General features: G+C 43.6%; 1 protein-coding gene across 1 annotated transcript in view; it reads right to left on the reverse strand.

Annotated features, from left to right (window-relative positions):
- Positions 1-16,725: 16,725 nt before the first annotated feature.
- PINX1 (PIN2 (TERF1) interacting telomerase inhibitor 1) overlaps positions 16,726-21,594 on the reverse strand; it is a 64,419-nt gene continuing 59,550 nt past the window's right edge. Inside the window, exon 7 of the mRNA XM_010995264.3 lies at positions 16,726-17,407. Within this exon, the coding sequence (XP_010993566.1) occupies positions 16,952-17,407 (456 nt within the window). The 3' untranslated portion in view covers positions 16,726-16,951. The remainder of the gene's footprint in view (positions 17,408-21,594) is intronic.

Raw genomic sequence — 21,594 nt, forward strand, 5'->3', positions numbered from 1 at the left:
AAAGGAGGGATTAGAATATATACTTGAAAACATAATGGCTGGAAAATTTCCAAAGTTAATGGAACTTATAAAGCCACTGATTCAAAAAATCTCAACAATCCCTAACTAGAAGAAACATAAGAAGACCACGTAAAGGCACATGATAATCAAATTTCTGAAAGTCTTAAAAGGAATCAGAAGAAAAAAAACACATTACATACAGAGGAACAAAGATAGAATTACAGTAGACTTTGTGCTTGAAACCATGTAATCCAGAAGACAATAGAATAACATTTTTTAAAACACTGAAAGAAAAAATTTAAATCTCTCAACCTACCAATGGAAAAGAATAGAGAGCCCAGAAATGAACCCACAAACTTTTGGTCAACTAATCTTTGACAAAGGAGGCAAGAATATACAATGGAATAAAGACAGTCTCTTCAGCAAATGGTGTTGGGAAAACTGGACAGAAGCATGTAAAGCAATGAAGCTAGAACACTCCCTTACACCATACACAAAAATAAGCTCAAAATGGATCAAAGACTTAAACATAAGACAAGATACAATAAACCTCGTAGAAGAAAATATAGGCAAAACATTATCTCACATACATCTCAAAAATGTTCTCCTAGAATAGTCTACTCAAGCAATAGAAATAAAAGCAAGAATAACAAATGGGACCTAATGAAACTTACAAGCTTCTGCACAGCAAAGGAAACCATAAGTAAAACAAAAAGACAACCTACAAAATGGGAGAAAATTTTTGCAAATGAAACCGACAAAGGCTTGATCTCCAGAATATATAAGCAGCTCATATGACTTAATAAGAAACAACCAAACAACCCAATCCAAAAATGGGCAAAAGACCTAAACAAGCAATTCTCCAAGGAAGACATACAAATGATCAATAGGCACATGAAAAATGCTCAGTATCACTAATTATCAGGGAAATGCAAATCAAAACTACAATGAGGTATCACCTCACACCAGTCAGAGTGGCCATCATTCAAAAATCCACAAATGATAAATGCTGGAGAGGCTGTGGAGAAAGGGGAACCCTCCTACACTGCTGGTGGGAATGCAGTTTGGTGCAGCCACTGGGGAAAACAGTATGGAGATTCCTCAAAAGACTAGGAATAGACTTACCATATGACCCAGGAATCCCGCTCCTGGGCATATATCCAGAAGGAACCCTACTTCAGGATGACACCTGCACCCCAATGTTCATAGCAGCACTATTTACAATAGCCAAAACATGGAAACAGCCTAAATGTCCATCAACGGATGACTGGATAAAGAAGATGTGGTATATTTATACAATGGAATACTACTCAGCCATAAAAAACAACAACATAACACCATTTGCAGCAACGTGGATGCTCCTGGAGAATGCCATTCTAAGTGAAGTAAGCCAGAAAGAGAAAGAAAAATGCCATATGAGATCGCTCATATGTGGAATCTAAAAAAAACAAACAAAGCATAAATACAAAACAGAAACAGACTGACACAGAATATAAACTTGTGGTTGCCAAGGGGGTGGAGGGTGGGAAGAGATAGATGGGATTTCAAAATTGTAGAACAGATAAACAAGATTATACTGTATAGCACAGGGAAATATACACAAGATCTTATGGTAGCTCACAGAGAAAAAATTTTGACAATGAATATATATATGTTCATGTATAATTGAAAAATTGTGCTCTACACTGGAATTTGACACAACATTGTAAAATGATTATAAATAAAAAAAAAATGTTAAAATAAATAAATAAATCTCTCAACCTAGACTTCTATACCCAGCCAAAATAGCTTTTAAAATGAAGGCAAAATAAAAACATTTCAAACATGCATAAGCTTAGTGAAGTCATCATTAGTAGACCAGCACTATGAAAAATGTTCAAGGAAGTCCTTCAGGAAAAGGAAAGTGATACCAGATGGAAATTTGGATCCACAAAAAGGAATGGGAACATACGGATAAATATAAAAGATTTTTTTTTCTGTTTTTAAAATCTCTTTGAAAGATAATTGAGTCTTTAAAGCAAAAATAATAACACTATATTATGGAATTTATTAACATATGTAGAAGTAAAATGTTATGATAATAGCACAAAGACCATGAGGAGGGAAATGAAAATATACTGTTGCAAGGCTCTTGTTCCATGTGTAAAGTGGTATTACATTATTTAATGGTAGACTTTGCTCAATTAAAGATAAATATTGTCAACCCTAGAGCAATCAATTTTTTTAAAAAGAGCTAACAGATTATTAATGTAGATAAAATTGTATGATAAAAATTCAGTTAATCCAATTTATCCAAGACAAGGAAAAGAGGAAAAAAAGAAACAAAAACTCATGGGACAAATAGAAAGCAATAGTAAGATGTCAGATTGAAGCCCAACCACGTCAAGGATCACATTAAGCATTTACGGCCTAAACACTCCATTGAAAAGGCAGAGACTGTCAGATTGGATACAAAAGCGAGACTGAACAATATGGTGCCTGTAAGAAATCCACTTTAAACACAAAGACACAGATAAATTAAAAACAAAAGAATGGGAATTCAGGTTTCTAGTTTGTCATGTAAGGCGCTTAGATGTTATCACTCACATTCTAACAACAAGAAAAAAGATGGGCAATCTGCAAATCAAGTACTCTTCTCAGATCCATCAGAGGATTAGGTCACAGGATGTGAGATAATAGAAAATATATATTGGTCTCTGCCCCTAGTTCCCTGCACAGAGCTCCTGAAGCCCTTGTAAATTCCTAAGTGATTAGAGCACTAGCGGCAGCTTCTGTTCTACTGAGGGGACCCTCGGTGGGCCCCTGGGTGGCCCCTGGGTGGGGGCTGGTCACCAGAAAGGAAGCTTGGAATTTTCAGCCCCACCCTCTCCCCTCTAGAGAGGGGAAAGGGGCTGAAAATGGAGTTAATACTGGATCATTGGAGGAAGCCTCCATAAAATCCCCCAAGTAAGGTGTTCAGAGAGCCTCCACGTGAGTGAACACATCCACACCAGGGGCTGGTGCACCCCGGCTGCATGGGACAGAAGCCCCTGCGCTCGCCCCCCATCCAGACCTTGCCCGATGTACCTCTGCATCTGGCTATTCATATGTATTCTTTATCATATCCTTTAATAAACTGGTAAACATAAGTAAGTAGGGGTCTCCTTGAGTTCTGTGAACTGTCCCAGCAAACTAATCAAACCCAAGGAGGGGGCTGCTGGAGCCTCTGATCTATTACTTGTTGGTCAGCAGCACAGGATAACCTGGGCTTGCAACTGTGTCTGAAGTAGATGCATGCCGGTGGGGGGGTGGGGGGCGCGGCGGGTGGGGGCGGTCTTGCGGGACTGAGTCCTTAACCTGCGGGATCTGATGCTGTCTCAGGTAGACAGTGTCAGAATTGAGTTAAGTCATAGGACACCTCGGTGGTGGTGCAGAAAATTGCTTGGTGAAAAATTTCCACCCATGTCGTGACCAGAAATGAGTGTTTTGTGTGAGTAGTAAAGGAGATTCACAGGGAAGAAACACAGAGCAGGGAAGAAGTGAGGTGGGTTTTTTTCCCTATACAAAAGGAGGAAAACTGAGGTTTTGTCAAAACACAGTGCAAACTGCTGCCCCCCAGACTGGAGAGACAAATGAGTGGATACAGAGAATCACAACTTACCAGAGCAGAGATCGCAGAAAGCAGCACCGGGTTCCTTCTTACCCTGCACATCATGTCTGGCTCTCAACAAAACATTGACAAGTTATACTAAAACTTACAAATGTATACAGTTTGAAGAGAAAGAGCAAGCATCAGAACCAAACTCAGGTATGACAGGGATGTTGAATGATCAGACCAGGAATTTAAAATAAGTAGGATTAATGTGATAAGGGCTCCAGTGAAAAAAAACCCGATAACATGTAAGAACAGATGGGTAATGTAAGCCGAGAGATGGGAATTCTGCAAAAGAATAAAAAAAGAAATGCTCAATATCAAAAGCACTGTAACAGAAGTGAAAGACCCCTTTATGGGTTCATTAGACTGGACACAGCTGAGCAAAGAGTCAGTGATTTTGATGATCTGCCAATAGAAATTTCCCAAACTGAGAAGCAAAGAGAAAAAGACACAAAAAATTGAAACAGTATATTCAAGAATGGTGGGACAACTACAGAAAGTCTATCATACATATAATGGGAATTACACATGTTCTCATGTGCTAGAAGAAGAGAGAAGAATATTTGAAGCACTATTAATAATAATGATAATAATAACAACATATTCAGGAAATTCAGAGAACACTACGTAGGAAAAGTGCCCAAAAATCTACACTCGGCACATCATATTCTAACTGTGGGAAATCAAAGACAAAGGAAAAATCCTGACAGAAGCCAGAGGAAAAAAGTCTTATCAGCAGAGAAGCAAGAATCAGAATTATATTGGGCTTCAGAAATCATCCAAGCAAGAAGAGAGTGGAATGAACTGTCCAGTTCCTTCACATCCTTGCAACACTTGCTACCTTTTTTTTTTTTTCAGTTGGTTGGTTTTGTTTTCTTTTTATAATAGCCATCCTGGTAGGTATGAAATGGTATTTCGCGTTTAATTTGCATTTCCCTAATGACTAGTGATGCTGAGCATCTTTTCATGTGGCTATTGGCCGTTTGTATATCTTCTTTGGAGAAATGTACATTCAAGTCCTTTGAGCATTTTTGAAAAGAGCTTTGCTTTGTTATTGAGTTTTAGTTCTTTATATACTCTGGATAGAATATACGATGTGCAAATATTTTCTCCCATTCCGTGGGTTGCATTCTCACAGTTTATAACGTTCCTTGACACATGAAAGTTTTAATTTTTGATGAAGTGCTTGATGATGAACTTACTTATTTTCTCCTTTGTTGCCTGTGCTTTTTGGTGTACATCCAAGGAATCACTGTCAAAATCAATGTCATGAATTTTGCCCCTATGTTTTCTTCTAAGAGTTTTTATAGTTTTAGCCACTATATTTAGTTCTTTGATGCCGTTTGTTAATTTTTGTATGTGGTGTAAGGCAAGGGTCTAACTTCACTGTTTTGCATGTGGATATCCAGTTTTTCCAGCACCGTTTGTTGAAAAGACTGCCCTTTCCCCATTTAATAGTCTTGGCACCCTTGTTGAAAATCATTTGCCCATACACATGAGGACTGAATTCTGTGCTATTTTTCCATTGGTTTATATGCCTGTCTTTACGCCAATATCACGCTATTGTAGTTACGGTACAAAGTTTTGAAATCAGGAAGTGTGAGACTTTCAGCTTTGTTTTTTCAAAATTGTTTTTGACTATTTGAGGTCCCTTGAGATTCCATATGAATTTTAGGATGTATTTTTATTTCTCTGCAAAAGCCTGTCATTGGGGTTTTAATCAACATTGCATTGACTCTGTAGGTTGTTTTGGGTAGTTTTCCCACATCTTAACAATGTAAAGTCTTCCAAGTCATAAACATGGGATGGCTTTCCATTTTTCATCTTTTTTAATTTCTTTCAGCAATGTTTTAATTTTTAGTGTACAAGTCTTTAGTCTCCTAGGTCATGTTTATTCCTATTTTATTCTTTCTGATGCTATTTTAAGTGAAAATTTCCCCCTTAATTTCCTCTTTGGATTGTTCATTGTTAGTGTATAGAAATGCAACTGATTTTGTGTTGATTTTGCATCCTGCAATTTTGCTGAATTCATTAGTTCTAATAGGTTTTTTTTTTTGCATATGTGTAATCTTTCTGGTTTTTCTATATACAAGATAATGTCATCTGTGAATAGAGGGTAGTTTTACTTCTTCCCTTGGAATTTGGATTATTTGTTTATTTAGTTATTTAGCCTAAAGTTGCTCTGGCTATGACTTCCAGTCTTATGTTGAATAGAAATGGAGAGAGTGGGCATTACTGAATTGTTCCTGATCTTTAGGAACAGTTTTCAGTCTTTCTCCATTGAGTATGATGTTGGCTGTAGGTTTTTCATACATGGCCTTTAGTATGTTGAGGTAGTTTCTTTCTATTCCTAATTTGTTGAGTGTTTTCATCATAAAATAAGAATTCTATCAAGTGTGTTTCCTCATCATTTGAGATGACGATGTGGGTTTTTCCACTCTTCATTCTATTAATGTATGTATTACATTCATTCATCTTCATATGTTGAACTATCCTTGCATTTCAGGAATAAATCCCACTTGGTCATGGTGTATAATCTTTTCAATATACTGTTTAATTTGGTTTTCTAGTATTTTTTTTTTTTTGAGGATTTTTGTATCCATATTCACAAGAGATATTGACCTGTAGTTTTCCTGTTTCTTTGTCTGGCTTTGGTATCAAGATAATGCTGGTCTCACAGAATGAATTCACTCTTTAGATGAGTTTGAGAAAGACTGGTGTTATTCCTTCTTTCAGTGCTTGGCAGGATTCGCCTGTGAAGCCATCTCATCCTGGGGTTTCCTTCGTTGGGAGAGTTTGGTTACTGATTCAACCTCCTGACTAGTTATAGCTCTATTCAGATTTTCTATTTCTTCATGATGCAGTCTTGGTAAGTTGTGTGTTTCTAGGAATTTGTTCATTTCATATAGGTTATCCAGTTTGTTGGCACAATTGTTCATAGTACTGTCTTATAAGAGTGTACTTGTATAATAATCCATTTCATTTTTGTAAAATTGATATGTGCCCCCCTCTTTCTTTTCTGAGATTAGTTACTTGAATCTTCCCTTTTTAAATTAGTCAATCTAGTTAAAAGTTTGTCAACTTTGTTGACTGTTAATAAGAACCAACTCTTGGTTTTGTTGATGTTCTCTATTGTTTTTTCTGTTCTCTATTTTATTTATCTCTGCTTCAGTCTTTACTATTTCCTTTCTTCTGATAGCTCTGGCTTTAGTTTGTTCTTCTTTTTCTAGTTACTGAAGGTGTGGAGTTAGATTGTTGATTTGATGTTTTCATCTTTTTTAATGTAGGCATACACAGCTATAATTTTCTCCCTTAGCATTGCTTTCTTTCACTGCATCTGTTAAGTTTCAGTATGTTGTGTTTTCATTCTTGTTTGTTTCAAGGTATTTTCCAATCTCCCTTGTGATTTTTTTTTTGATTCATTGGTTGTTCAAGAATCTGTTGTTTAATTTCCACGTATTTGTGAATTTTCTAGTTTTCCTTCTACTGTTGATTTCCAGTTAAATTGCACTGTGATTGGAAAAAAATACTTTGTATGACTTCAGTCTTTTTAAATGTATTAAGACTTGTTTTGTGGCCTGATATATGGTCTTTCCCAGGGAATACTCCACGTGCATAAAAATTTTGAGAAAAATGTGTATTCTACTGTTGCTAGGTGGAGTGATCTATATATGTCTGTTAGGCCCAACTGGTCTTTAGTGTTATTCAAGTCCTGTGTTTTTATTCATTTAAATTCATCACTCTTTACTATTATCATAGAGCCATCTATTTCTCCCATCAATTCTGTCAACGTTTGCTTTATATATTTTGAAACTCTGATGTTTAATGCATATATATTTATAACTGTTACATCTTCTTGGCAAATCGACCCTTTATTATTATATAATGTCTTTCATTGTCTCTTGTAACAGTTTTTGACTTAAAGTATCTTTTGACTGATACTAGCATAGGACCTCTGCTTTCTTTTGGTTAGTATTTGCATGGAATATCTTTTTCCATCCTTTCACTTCCAACCTATGATCCTTAGATCTAAAAGATCTAGTGTCTCTTATAGCTGCGTCCTGATTTTTTTTTCATCCATTCTTCCATTCTATGTCTTTTGATTGAGAAGTTAAACTCATTTACCTTTAAACTAACTACTGATATGGAAACGCTCTGGCCATTTATCTTCTGTATGCTTACAGCTTTTTTGTCCCTCATTTCCTCCATTACTGCTTTCCTTTGTGTTCAGTTGACTTTTTGTTGTGACACATTTTGATTCTCTTCTCATTTTCTTTTTGTTTATTCTATAGGTATTTCCTTTGTGGTTATCATGGGAATTAGATATACCATCCTAAAGTCATGACAATCTACCTTGAATTAATACCAACTTAATTTCAACCACATACAAAAATTCCATTTCTTTAGAGCTCTGCTCCCTTCCCTCTGTCATTGATCACAACTTACATAATTATATATTGTATATCCATTAAGAGATTTAAATTTTATTCATTTATCTTTTAGATACTATAGAAAATAAAAATTGGAGTTACAAATCAAAATTATGATATTATTCTTTATATTTTTCTACGATTTACCTTTACTAGAAAACCATATATTTTATTATGACTTCGAGATACTCTCCAGTGTTCCTGTATTTCAACTTGAAGGATTTTCTCCCCCTACCACTTAAAATACATCATCCCATTGCCTTCTGGCTGCAAGGTTTCTGCTGAGAGATCTACTGATAGTCTTATTGGGGATCTCATATATGTGATGAGTCATTTTTCTCTTGCTGCTTTCAAGATTTTCTCTTTATGTTTGGCTTTCAAAGTTGGATTATAATGTATCTTGGTGCAAGTCTCTTGTGGTTATCTGACTTGGAGTTTGTTAAGCTTCTTGAATTTATATCCATATATTTCCCTAAATTTGATAAGTTTTCAGCCATTATTTATTCAAATATTCTCTCTGCCCCTTCTCTCTTTCTTCTCCTTCTGGGTCTCCCATAACTCTTATACTGGTCTGCTTGTTCATGTCCCACAAGTCTCTGAGGCTTTGTTCATTTTTCTTCCTCCTCTTTTTTCTTTTTGTTCCTCAGATTTGGTAATTTCAAATCTCCAGTCTTCAAGTTCCAGTTCCATTTTTTTTTTTTTGCCTATTTAAATCTGCTGTTGAATCTTTCTAGTGAAAATTCAATTATTGTTTTTTCAGCCCAAAAGTTTTTGTTCAGTTCATTTTTATATTGTCATGCTGGTCATATGTAGTTTTCCTGATTTCCTTTAGTTCTTTGTGTTTGCCTTTAGTTCTCTGAGCATATTTAAGGCAGTTGTATTTGTCTGTATGCTTACAGCTTTTCTTGTCCTTCATGTCCACTGTGTGTTTTTCGTGAGATTTATTTTGTTCCTTTGAATGGGCAATGATCCCCAGGCACCTGTGGATCTGTGGTTCCCCTGAAGTTTCACATGCCAAGGTGCCCACCACTTCCTTCCACAGCTTCCAGCCTAAGACCCAAACTTTGCAGCTATTCCCTCAGTTCTGAGTCAGCAAGAAAGACATCAGTCCTGTGGGCAGCCCACAGATAGGCTAGAATGTTAACAGTTTCCACTTGACTCTTTCTGGAAGATTAGGTCACTTCCTCTCGACTTCCCTGTGGGGGTGGACTGAGGGCAAGTAAAAACATGACGGAATTTCCTAACATGTTAAGTGAAGCTTTTTCTTGACTAGGTGTTCACCTGGTTTCTGTAGATCTTTGGCTGGTTTCCAGAGCTTCTAAAAGTCATTTTGAGTTAGCATTTAGTTGTTTACTTGATGTTTTTGTGGGAGAACCAGGGCCTGGAGCTTCCTACTCTGCCACCTTGCTGATGTATTTAATTTTTCTGAGTGATTGAACATGGTATTGCACTTTTAATTTCTATTTCCAATAGTTCATTACAGTATAAACAATATAATTGCAAAGTCTTTTGACAGTTTTCTTCTGGATCTGGATATATAAAACTGTGAATATCCCAAAGAAGGATATGGTTTAGTGCTTCCAGCTTTCATGACAAACAGTTCACTAACTGTGGAGCTTCCTGGGGCTGGGACCATGTCTTTGCCCAGCCCCTAGCGCAGAGCCTGCACCGCTCCAGGTCTGTGAAAAGGCTAAGTGGGCCCCTCTGGCAGGGCTCGGCCCCATCACGGTGTAACCTCTCCTCCTGCAGTGTCTAGGAAGGCACCTTACATCCCCAAATGGACTAACTCACACCTTGAGCAGAATAAATTTAACTATAAAATCAAACACAGTATCCATAATAGTTCCAAGATCAAAAAAGGGCTGGCGCAGGGGAGACAGCCATTCCACCTGCCACTTTATGAACTGGTGACCTTGGTCAAGGTGCTTAGAAACTCCGAGCCTACATCTTCATCTATCAGATGAGGAAAGTATGAATGCAGCTCTTACAGGGTGGAGGTGAGCGGGATCACTGGTCGCAGGGACAAACGTGTGGAAGGCTCCTCTGTACTTGGAACCCCGAGTGCACTGGTCCCCCCTCCCCCAGCCCAGTCCACATCTTTTGTTCCTCTCGGATTGGCAGTGCCTGGCCTGGCACAGCAGGATTTGGTAATCCCTCCAGGCTAAACTGCAACAACTTGCTCAACTCAGGCCACCTAAGAGACCCAGGCGAGGGCAGGATCCCAAACGAAGCCTGTCACCTGAGAAGTCTGAGTCAACGTGACCACACCCGACCCGGCCCCAGGGCCTGGCTCACGGGTTCCTCCCCCGGTTGGGGAGCCCTAAGCCTTCCTGGGACTCTGGTGTCTTCAGGATGACCTGGCCACACCTTCGTGTGTTTCCTTCTGGAGCCTGTCAGCCATGAGCACATATGACGTGTTTGGGAGCTCAGTGACAGCTCTGCAGGGCACTGGGAGGACTCGAAGGCCAGGGCTCCCTCCCCTCCCTGAGAGGACGCCAGCCCTTCCCATGGCCGGGGTCCCTAACTGTGTGCAGGGAGCCCTGACTTTCCTTTTTTCCTCTTGTACTTGAAGGAAGAGGAAATGCATTGAGGGCCTTCTGTTCAGTGTTCTGCTAGGTCCTTTTTTCATTTAATTTCGAGGAAGGGAGCCTTGAAAATTGGCCCTGGGAGCTTCCAAGGGCGAGGTGACAGTCACTGGAGGGCCTAGGGCAAAGCGGGGAGGAATCATTCTCCAGCCCCAGGTGGGTGAGGAGGTCTCGTGGACACCTGCTCTAGTGTCGGAATCGGAAGGAATCCAGGCGGGGGGTGTGGCCACGGCAGTGCGCCCTGATTTGGCGTCTTCATCTTGGGGTGCATGTCAGGTCTTCGGGGCATGGCTGCCTGCCCCGCTATGGGCTGTTCATTTGCTTCTCCTTTTAAGGGTCCCCCGTGCCCACTACGGGCAAGGCACTGTCCTGGGTGCTTTGGGAGTACAAAGATTAATGTCGGCCTCAGAGGCGCTAGACCTGAATGGGGGAAATGATACACCTCAAAGTTCTAATATGGGAAGACTTTGATGAGTCAGAAAGCACGACGAAAATTCACAAAAAGGAGAGACTGCTTCTGGGAGCCAATGAGGAAAGGCTGGAGAAGCTGGTGATGCCATCAAAGGCCAGCGGGTGAAGAAGGCAGGCCGGGGTGGGGGGGGGGGTCAGGGGCGGTGATACGGGAGAGCCACAGTCACGGACAACAGCAAGAGACTGCAGGCCATGGGGACCCTCGAGGCAGTGGGTGCGAGGGTCTGGGGAGGGAGTATCATGGAGGGAACTGGATGAGCGGAAAGGAGGGAGAGGCCACAAGCCGGAGGTGGAGTTTGGGGCAGGACTGACCAGGCAGAGGGGTCAAGAGGGAGGGAGCGCAAAGCTGTGGGCTCCGTGAGGCAAGACTCGTGAGGCCACCGATGCTGCCATGTAACTGGGGTGAACTCTTGCAAATAACCCTAGACGTTAAAGCCAGGACTGGGAGCATGGGTTACCTGTAGTGATAACAGGGTACATGGGGAGCCCAGGAAGGATGGACCAGAGTGCTTTCAGACCCACTGAATTTGAGGGGCCCTCGGGATGGCCAGCTGGAGATGCCGGATAAAAGCTTGAGACTGACTGGTGAGGGGTAGCGATTCAGAGCTGAGACTCGTCCAGAAATAAACAGAAATGTCGGCCATGAACACACAGTCCAGGGAACACAGAGAAGAGGGAACCTGTGACTCCAAAACCTCCAAGGGCCTCTTGTCCCCTTGTCATGCTGAGCTGACGCCAGAGGAGGCGGCCGCAGGGAGGGACCGGCAGGAAGGGGGCTTCAGGGAGTCTGGGAGAACTGAAGGAGGAAGGCGGGGACAGTGTGGAGAGAGGCCCCTCACCAGGGGAGCCATGAGGACGAGGGAGAAGGGGACGTTCCGTCATGGAGGGCTGGGCGCTCACCCCGCGAGCGCGCATACCCTCGTCTCCCCAGGTTTTGGAGGCTGGAGTTAGTTTGCTTTCAGCAGTTCCCCATTTCTTTAACCAATGTTTGTTAGTATGTTTTCGTTCCATCTATGTTCAAAGGGTGTCCTGGTTGCGAGGTGCAGTGCGGCCACCTGAAGGCCGCCTCCCCTAGTCCTCCCATGCCTGGTCCCTCAGCAGATACGTGGGTGACAGGGGGCGGGGGGGCACGAAGGGAGAGAAGCCAGGGTCTGTCTTCCTCACACTCCGCATGAGGCAAAACACATTTGTAGTTCGCTCTGTATGGAGGGATGCGCATATGATTCTCTTCTTTCTCAGAGTCAGAGATGTTGTTAATAAGGGAGATTTTAGTAGAAAATCACCCCTCAGGTTCAAGTCAAATGAGTTAGCAAGGACCCCTCATGGGCCAACACCCAACTTGCTTAACACCCGCACGGCTGCTGAAGGACAGGCGGCCAGGTCCCGGGTGCGCCCCACGGAGGGGACTTGTCTAGTTGGCGGGTCTTGAAGGTGGGCAGACCCTGCACTGGGTTTGTTTCTCTGTCCTGAACTGGCCTGCGCTCTGTCCAAAGTCGGGGCTCAGGAAACGTTTTTAGAATAAATAACTGTCTTTCAGCAACCATGTACTTTGCTCTACGGAAACCCAATACAGGAAATAATAACAGAAAATTTAAGATGTAACGAATTATAAAATTCTTCCTTTGGTCAAATAATTCACTGCAGTTTTCCTCAAATATTCGCTGCTAATGCTCATGCAAAAGTTCAGTTCGGGGAGAGGGGAGGAAGAGCCCGGCGGGCCTGGGCACAGCCCCGACACTGGCAACCCAAATGCACCCCTGTTCCCATCTACCGCATCCTCCGGGCTGCCCCTCTCTGCATCCCCCCGCCCTGACCTTTGACCTTTGCCATCCAGGCCTTGTGCACGTCACTTTGGTGTGTTCAGTCTTTTCTAATGGATAGTGCTTTTTTGCAAGGAGTTTAGTCACCCTCTTTATTGGGGCTGGTATTAATTTGCTCACTAATAACTGAGCGCTATAAAATCAGCTATCAGAGCGCCTGATCTGACCTCCCCAACCCCACAGGCTCCAAAACTGCAGTGGCTGCAGAATTTGCAAGATAAACAGGGTGTCGGTGGGGAAGTTCCCACTCAGATCCCGTACCGCGCTGCCCGCTGGCCCACAGGCTAGGCTTGCTCGGCAGACGGGGCCGAAACGTTTCTCTGGTGCTGCTCCCAGCCTGCTCCTGCCACAGGCAGCCAGCGGCTGAGGAGAGGAGCAGGGATACGCGTTCCGGTGTAAAACGAATGCTCGTTTGGGTTTCATCATTCAGAAGCATCGGTATTTTGAACGAATTAGAAGAAATTCCGTCTATGTTTCATAGGCTGGCAAACAGGTTTTATGAAGTTGAGTCACCCGAAAGCGATTTCTACCGTTCCTATGAACAGCACTAACTCAGGTTAACTGTAAAACCCACAGTCCGCCAGCTGCATTCAAATACATCCTCATTTACAGGTAACAACGACATGAAGTAAGAGTGGCAGCAATAGAAAATCTAAAGACAGGTGAAATTGGATGTCCCAAGAGTGAGGACTAAATACAAAAGTATAGATTTGCGGCCAGAGAGGGGACTGAAGCATTGCTGGTTCCCTGGAAGCAGCATGAATCCAGTGAAAAAACGAAAGAGGCCCTTTTATAAACTAGAGTTTATGTGTAAAAGGGGAAAGCAATAATGGTTGTCTTACTGGGTTGAGACTGAATGAGACTGATTTATTCAAAGTGCTTGGAACAGGGCCAGGCACACAAGCCCTCACACAGTAATAACCATCCACCACAATGAACAGAAAAGGGAAGAAGTCACTGCAAGAACGTTCAAGAACCTCTTCACTGGATAAATCTTTTCCTGGGAACCTACTTTGCCTCTTAAAACTGAAGGATGCTGAGGAAAGCACGGACGAATAGAGAGTACATTTTTCACCAAGTGAGAGAACTTAAGGCCAAAAATAGGGTTCCTATGTTAACGATTTTAAAAATATCACGCCTGTGAAATGCAAGTGTCCAGAGAGCATGTGTTTCATTGTTCTAAATTCCACTGAGATCCAGAAAACGAAGTGGCCTGAAAAAGACACTGGGGAAAAAGGAGCGCTGAGCATTTCTAGCGAAAATAAAGATTCTGTGTCATTCAAAGCCAACAGTCAGATTACCTGCTCTTGGCTGAGCGTGTACCTTTTCTCAGGCTACCCTCTCGATTAATAAAATCATTCCGGAGTACTTTCTGCGGCCCATTAAAGATAATAATCGTCACGGGCTACACGTTGTCTCTATCGAAGTCACACGTACAGTCTCGCGATGTGACTGCCTGGATTCCTAACCCCGAGGACTTCCCCCAGCACCTCCCACCACCCCTTCACCTGACCTGACCTGACACAGCTCACCGGCTCCCAAGTGCACTTTTGCTTCCTCCTCCTGCATTCAGTGTATTCTCCTGGCTCTCATTATTATTGGTAAAGGAAGTTAAATAAAATAAAAGGCAAAAGAAAGCAAACCCAGTCTGTCCATCTGTGTGTGTGTGTGTGTGTGTGTGTGCGCGCGCGCGCGCGCGTGTGCGTGTTTTAAAGATAATTCCCTTTAGATTTCACACATGCCCACCCCTTCTGGAACTCTGGTTTCGTATACAAGACAGGACAAGCAGAGATAACTTGGACATGTGCCCCCTGGGAAGAAAAGTGACTTTAAAAATCTCTGGTGCTTTATTAGGCTGGACCTTCCTTGCCTAAGATTCTAAACTCTGAGAGCCGTGATAAAACTCAGAAACTAGACCTCAGGCTCTGAACTCATAAAACTTTTCTCTGTGGGGTGGGGGTGTGTGTGTCCTTTTAAACAATTAGTACCATTCAGATTCTTAGAAGACTAAAATCAAACATTCTTCATGCATCTTCTCAGTTTTAAGAATCTCGGGGCCGTGCATCATACCTAGTGTATGACCCTGAGCGTTAAAATCAAGGGCAAACTGTGATGCGTTTCCGTTTCTGTTATCCAGGAGCATCTGTAAATCCGGTGGAGGGCAGAGCACAGCCCGCCCGCGAGCCGCACCCCACGGCTCTGCCGGAAGAGGCCAGTGGGGCCAGACCCCGGCAGCAGGACCAGCAGGACCGGCAGCAGGCAGTCAGCAAGGGAGTAAGACAAAACCAGGAACTGAAAATTGGGGGGATCGAGGAAGAGGAAGTGAAAGGGCAAAAAGATGAAAAAGGAAAGGGATAGAGAGAACAAGGAAAGCAGGAGAAGAAACAGTCACCGTACCTCTAAATCCTAAGCACCCACTTTCTTTTTCACTCTGTGTCCCAAAGAGGGTGTGAAGGGGAAGGTGCCTGCAGTTTTCTGGGGAAACCCGCACGGGAGACTGGAGCCAGCACGCAGGGAGACATGCCAGGGTGCGGCGGGGGCAGCATAAACACAGGTGACACTACTGGGTGTGAGCAAGAAGGAAAGTATCTTTTACTCTTTACATAATATTTATACTTTTAAGTAAGGCGGGAAGCCCCATAAAAAAACCGGCAGCGCCCCCAAGCAGGGCCACTATTCTCATGCCGGCACCATCCGGTTCCCTGGCCCAGAGGCTCTCACTTTTTCTTGCCTCTAAAACGGCTTACTTGCCCCTAAAATTCTATTGGTTCCCTGAGCTCACTTCTGATTGGTTATTTCCTTCACTCCTGATTGGTTATTACTCTCACTTCTGATTGGCCCACTTCCCTAACTTCTGATTGATCCATTTGTAGTACTTCATTTGCATGGAGCTCACTCCTGATTGGTTATCTCTATCACTCCCGATTGGTCTATTTCTACAAAGCTTGTTCCTGGTTGGTCAACTTCTGTTATACTTTATTTGCATATGATGTTGCAAAGTGTAAAACTGGCAGCCTATAAAGGCCTGTGTAAACTTACAGACAGGGTCTGGAGCTTGTAACGTTAAATCTTCTAGGCCTGCTGGCGTAATTAACCTGAGTTCTCCAACTCTTTGAGTGCTGCTTGGTCTCTCACAGGGTTCCAGGTTGCTGTCACTACTGAGGTGTAACACATTTTTCCACAACATAAGAACTTTCACAAGACAGGCCCAATCTAGGTGAAATTAATTCCATAACCTTAAGAGTCTTAGCTTTTTTTTTTTTTTTTTTTAACCTTCTGAGGGTCTCCCGATCACTATAAATAAGTTAGAGCCCACTCTAGGGGACCTGTCCACACGCACACCAAATGGAAATCTATCTGACCCTCAACTCCTGCTGAGGAACCACAAGGGGCCTCCTGGGAGGGCTGGAAAGTCAAACTGTCCCCACCGTCAGTTCACTTCTTAAACATTGTAGTCTTGGGGAGAAAAGCTCAAAATACACAGCTGCCATTGCTTAGTGGAGGAGAGGGCGTTCAAACAATTTCCCCATCAAAACCAAACCAAACCAAACCAACTCTCTGGGAATGTAATCATGTAATACCGACTTGGCAAAAATGTATGGTTGGCTATAGAACAAAAAGAACTATCTGAATCCGAACTATTGCCTCTTAATCCTTTAATTAGACTAAGTCCTTCAGAAGGAAGCACAGTTCAGTTACTGAAGGAAACCAGGAACGAACAGGGCCTGTGACAATCTGCACACGCACAGCACGTGATGTGTCCACACAGGTAGGAACAAACATGGTGAAGGACTCGGAGTCTAAAAAGTTTATTTACGAGAGCCATGATTTGGAACATTAAGTTCTGGGAAGACAATTTGGGGAGAACGTGGTGAGAGGGCAGGGCTCGGCAGTGGCCGGGCATGTCGAGGAACGTGCGCGGACTCCCCGGGAACCCGCTGACTCGGGGCCAGACCGGCGGCCCCGGCGGCGCCCCACAGCTGGGAAGCGGGAGGCCCTGGCTCAGAGAATTTACTTGGAACCTTTCTTCTTTTTCACTGATGTTTCATCTAACAGACCATCCACTGCTGCCTCGTCTTGTTTTTTTTTCTTTGCTTTCCTTTTTTTTGGCTTCGGGGGGAAGTCCTGGTCCTCGCGTGGCCTCGCACAGTCCTCTCCATCCTCAGCTGAAGCGTCCAAATTCTCGTCCCATCCAGGGCCTCCCAGCTGCCACTCCACTTGGTCTTGCTTCTTTTTTGCCTTAGGTTGGGTGTAATTTTCCACATCGTTATCTTTGGCCTCTTTCCTTCTCTTCTTTCCCCCCTTCCTTTCCGTCTGGGTCTCTGAGACAGCAAGCTCCGGAGCCGTGCCCTGCGGCCGGTTCCTTCGCTCCGCCATGCGCCTGGCAAAGTACTCCTGGATGGTGAAGGCACTGGTGGTCGTGGTGGAGGTGTCAACCTGCTCTGGGGCGGCGGGGCCGGAGTCATCCTGCAGTGCGGGAGAAGAGAAAACAGATTAGGCGTCAGCTCATCACGGCTCACGGCACCCAGGGGCCCCCACCCGGAGCTCGCAGTCAGGCCGGGCTGAGCTGCAGTGCACGGACTCGGGGTGGGAGGCTGCACACACAGACGCTGACTTTGGAAGTCAGAGGGCGAGTCACCTGGATGACTTCTGAGTAAACAGCTCCTTAGCAACAATGTAATGAGTGTGATTAAGTTCCTAGAGTCTCCATCAGAATAAAAGGCCCTGAAACCCCAGAGCTTTGGGACTTTGTCAGTCACCCATTTCAGCTCATCATGATTACACAGGTTGTCCCACACTGACCTGCAAACTCAGGTGCCACGTGTACATGTTAGCCCTTCCCACAACAGGAGCCCGATGCCAGCCTGGTGTGTCCCGGGCACCTTCTTTTACGTTCAGATGCAAAGCGGGCCCTCCAGCAACCACTCCAGGGAAGAAGGCACCGGGGTTGGAAGGGCACACGTCCCATCTCTTCCCAGAAGGACCAGGAGACCACGGGGACCTCTCCCCTTGGTTGGGATGGGAGACGGGAGCCTCCCTCTCTGGGACGACTCTGGTGTGAACTAGATCCTCATGTGTGTCCATCCTGTTTCCAAATGAGGAATTACTCACTTGTAGCAGCTGGGACTGAGTGTAGTTTACATTTTAACTTTACATAAATTCATTCAACTATAAGGCTTGAAAAGAGAAAAAAAAAATCCTAACTTAATAGCCTGGGATAAAAAATGCAATGCTGGTGTCACAGCATACGGGCTGAGGCTAGCCGGCAGTAGGTGATGAAAACGTGTGTGTGAACAAGGAACATGTTCAAACGGAAGAAAACAGGACTATGCGTTAAGTCAGGTCAATGCCTGGAGTCTTCTGTCCAGAGTCTTCTGCAGCAACTGAGCCACTAAACAGCTGTGCTAAACTTCAGCTTTCCTAATTACTTGGTTCTTCCTTCAAATTCACTTATTCGCACAGGAAGAGACGGATAGTTGGACTCTTTCGTGGGGTGGGAAAAGTTTTCTGAATAAACCCTCTTCCAAATTAGGAGCCTACAAATTACTATGAATTTGGCAGGCAAAGCTCTGCTTGTCCAGCTAACTTTATTACAACACATATAAATGGACCACATATTTTCTTGTCACAGAGGCACTGAAAACCCAGCTCGGGGGAATCAGAATAGCATCCCGTCTGAAATTTTGGCCAAATCAATATCCTATCAATGGACAACTGGGCTTTGAATGGCTGTTGCCCCAGAGAGCTCTCACCAAAGGGAACCTTACCAAACAACATCACAACTCATCCAATCAGCACAACTTATCTTACTCAGGGCTAAAAACACAAAATCATACAGTGTTGAAATTTTCAAAAGGTAAAATGCAGAACATGTGGAATAAACCAACCAAGCTTTTTAAGTGTTATCTATCAACACTCAATTTTGGCAGGAATCCCATGAGATACTTTTGAGAAAAACTTTAAAATAGCTGCCATGGGAGACAAAAAACAAGGTCACTCTGTCTTTTTGTTCCTCAAATGTTGAAAAGAGCTGAAATTTTGCAGAGTGTAATGAAAAATCTTCTCAAGGCTCTCTTGATCCTGGCCAACCTCAGTCCAGTGGACAAGAAAGGTCTTGCCTTCCACTTAAGGAAGGGCACACAGCTCCTCAGCAGGGATCCGCAAGGATGGCCCATTTACAGAACAAGGGTCTCAGGCAGCTTCACAGGAGTAAAGGAATTTGTCTTATGGGGGGAGGGTTGCACTTTTCCAGAATGTACCTGTGTCTCAGGAACTCAAATTCAAGTCATATCCTCTGGTTCCTTACCTTGTTTACCTATTTATTACCTTCAGGATTCCTGCTTTTAACAGTTAAAATCACAGTAGCTAATTACTGGTATTAATCACACTTTTAATTATTAGAAAATCTAAGATGACTTTTGAGCCACTTGCTGAGTTTAGCAGGCCTTTCTCAACCCGGAAAGTAACCCTGCTTGTAATCAAGTCCTCTGGTGATAAGGACTGTGCTGATCACGGCCCACTGCACACTGAGCTCAGCAGGGCGTGGAGGCAAACAAGACAGCTGCCAGCGCCCAGTCCTGTTCGTCCCAGGGAAGGTGCTGGCAGCACAGTGGCTCGCTGGGCAGCCTCCCACACTCCAGGGATGCATCTGTTTGAAAAACCATGGAAACAAAGGACTCGGCTACAAATCTGATTCCTGTAGGAGCAAGGCCCAGAATCATATTTCATAAGCTCAAATTTTATGAATTTATAAATCATAAACCCAGGTTTACTACAGTGATTACAACCCCCGTTTCTATATTCTCAGCCATGAATATGAAAAATGTACACCTTCTCAGGAAAACTAACACATTTCATATCTGGTCTCTACTTCAAAGTGAACCGGTACTGAGAAACACACCACTTACTTTTTAGTATTTTGCCACCAGAGATAGATATTACTTTCTAAACAACAACAAAAAAAATCCCTCTATTATCTAGTTTGCAATTCATATAAATAAAAAATAGCCTGAAGCCAGGCTTGAGTTTGATAATTTGTCAAATTAGCATGTAAGTTAACTTGGCCAAGTATGAGTGTTTTAAAGCAGGTAGTAAAACCCAAGACCAGCCTCCCCAGGGAGAGACGTGGAAGACTCCCACCTGGACACCCCAGTACAGACAGCGACCCCTCGGCGTGGCAGGCAGTCCGCTCCCCCACGAACTCGCTTTGTCTGGGTTCTCTCAAGTGCTTCGTGACTGTATATATCATGTACCACGACTAGAGCCAGAGAATCTTAAGGCCCAAAGGTACCCTGGTGATTCTGAATTAGCAGCGGGATGGGGGAGGGGTGAGGAGTGGACGCAAAGGAAACCAGACCTCGCAGGGACAGATGGTTACGCTGTTGGCTACCATGTACCACAACCATCTCAGGTGTCTGAAGGTTACACGTCACCTTTTCTCACACGTCTACAGACGTGTCCTGTGCTTCTCTGAGGTCTTCTCTCTAGAGGCTTTGCCACGCAGTGAGCTGTCTGCTCAAGCTCTTCTGGGCTCACAGTCCTGTGTCATTCAGACTTAGACACTGAGATGGGTTAACAGTGAGATGCCCAGATAAACAGGATTCTCTGCATTATTCTCAGAAGAGCGTTGTTAGTAACTCCAGGGACAGGCAAGCAAAGCAGTTTGGACAGAGAACCTGGTGAGGCATTTGGGGCAGATGCACACAAACAAAACCTCACTCCCGACCCAGAGCGCACGGCCCAGGGATGCGCTTTCAAAGGCAAAGCTTTTGGCACACTAGCCTCTGTCATATGTCACTGCTGATCTTAAGTGACAAGAGGATTGAAGCCTTTTGATTTCCACGTAAAGACACAGAGAGCAGGCTGCAAGAGTCATCCTTCGCCGAACTCTTCTCATTGAAAGAAAAAGCAGCTCAAGGAAAATGGATTTAACGACCGGGGTTGTCCGCTGTCATAGCTATTGCTTGCGATGAACCAACGCTCACCTCCTCGTCATCCGCTCGGACTGGCTCAGTCCCTGAAAAGTTAAGGACGCCTGGCAAGTGAGTAGTTTGAAAGGACGATTTGTGTCTGTTCTAGACTTTTCAGCAGGACAGTTTTGACAAACATAGATTATGACTTGACGTAGTCCTGGGAGGCAGAAATTGCACCCATCCATTCTGGACAGCGAAGAATCCAGGTAAGAAGTCATTTCATGACTCGTCAAGAGGAAGGCGGTGCTGAGATGAAGGCAGTGCTGGACCGTGTGAGCAGGAAACATTTCGCCAACAAAGGGGGTGGAATGTGCGGCTGCAGTCCCTCACCGCGTCCCCTCAGTGTTCTGGACCCTTCGCACGCAGTCATGTGCATCACTTTCTTAAAGATCAAGTGAATTTACAGACTTGGACAAGTGAACTGGACATCTCAGAGAAGATAAGGGGGAACTGGAAGGGACAGAATATCTTGCTTTTCCCTGGACAATGGTAGAGAAATACAAATAATGCCAAACTCTCATGGGAAGGGCAGTGCTAACAAAACTGTTCATTTCTTTTTTTTTCCACTTGCCTAGTCAGTTGCTCAAATTACCACTCATTAGGAAAAGCCAACACAAACATGTTTTAAAAGGATGGTTCTCTATGGCAACAACTTGTCTCAAGTAACTGACATCAGAGCTA

The sequence above is a fragment of the Camelus dromedarius genome, chromosome 36 (assembly GCF_036321535.1).
Source record: "Camelus dromedarius isolate mCamDro1 chromosome 36, mCamDro1.pat, whole genome shotgun sequence".
In the NCBI taxonomy this organism is placed as follows: domain Eukaryota; kingdom Metazoa; phylum Chordata; class Mammalia; order Artiodactyla; family Camelidae; genus Camelus; species Camelus dromedarius.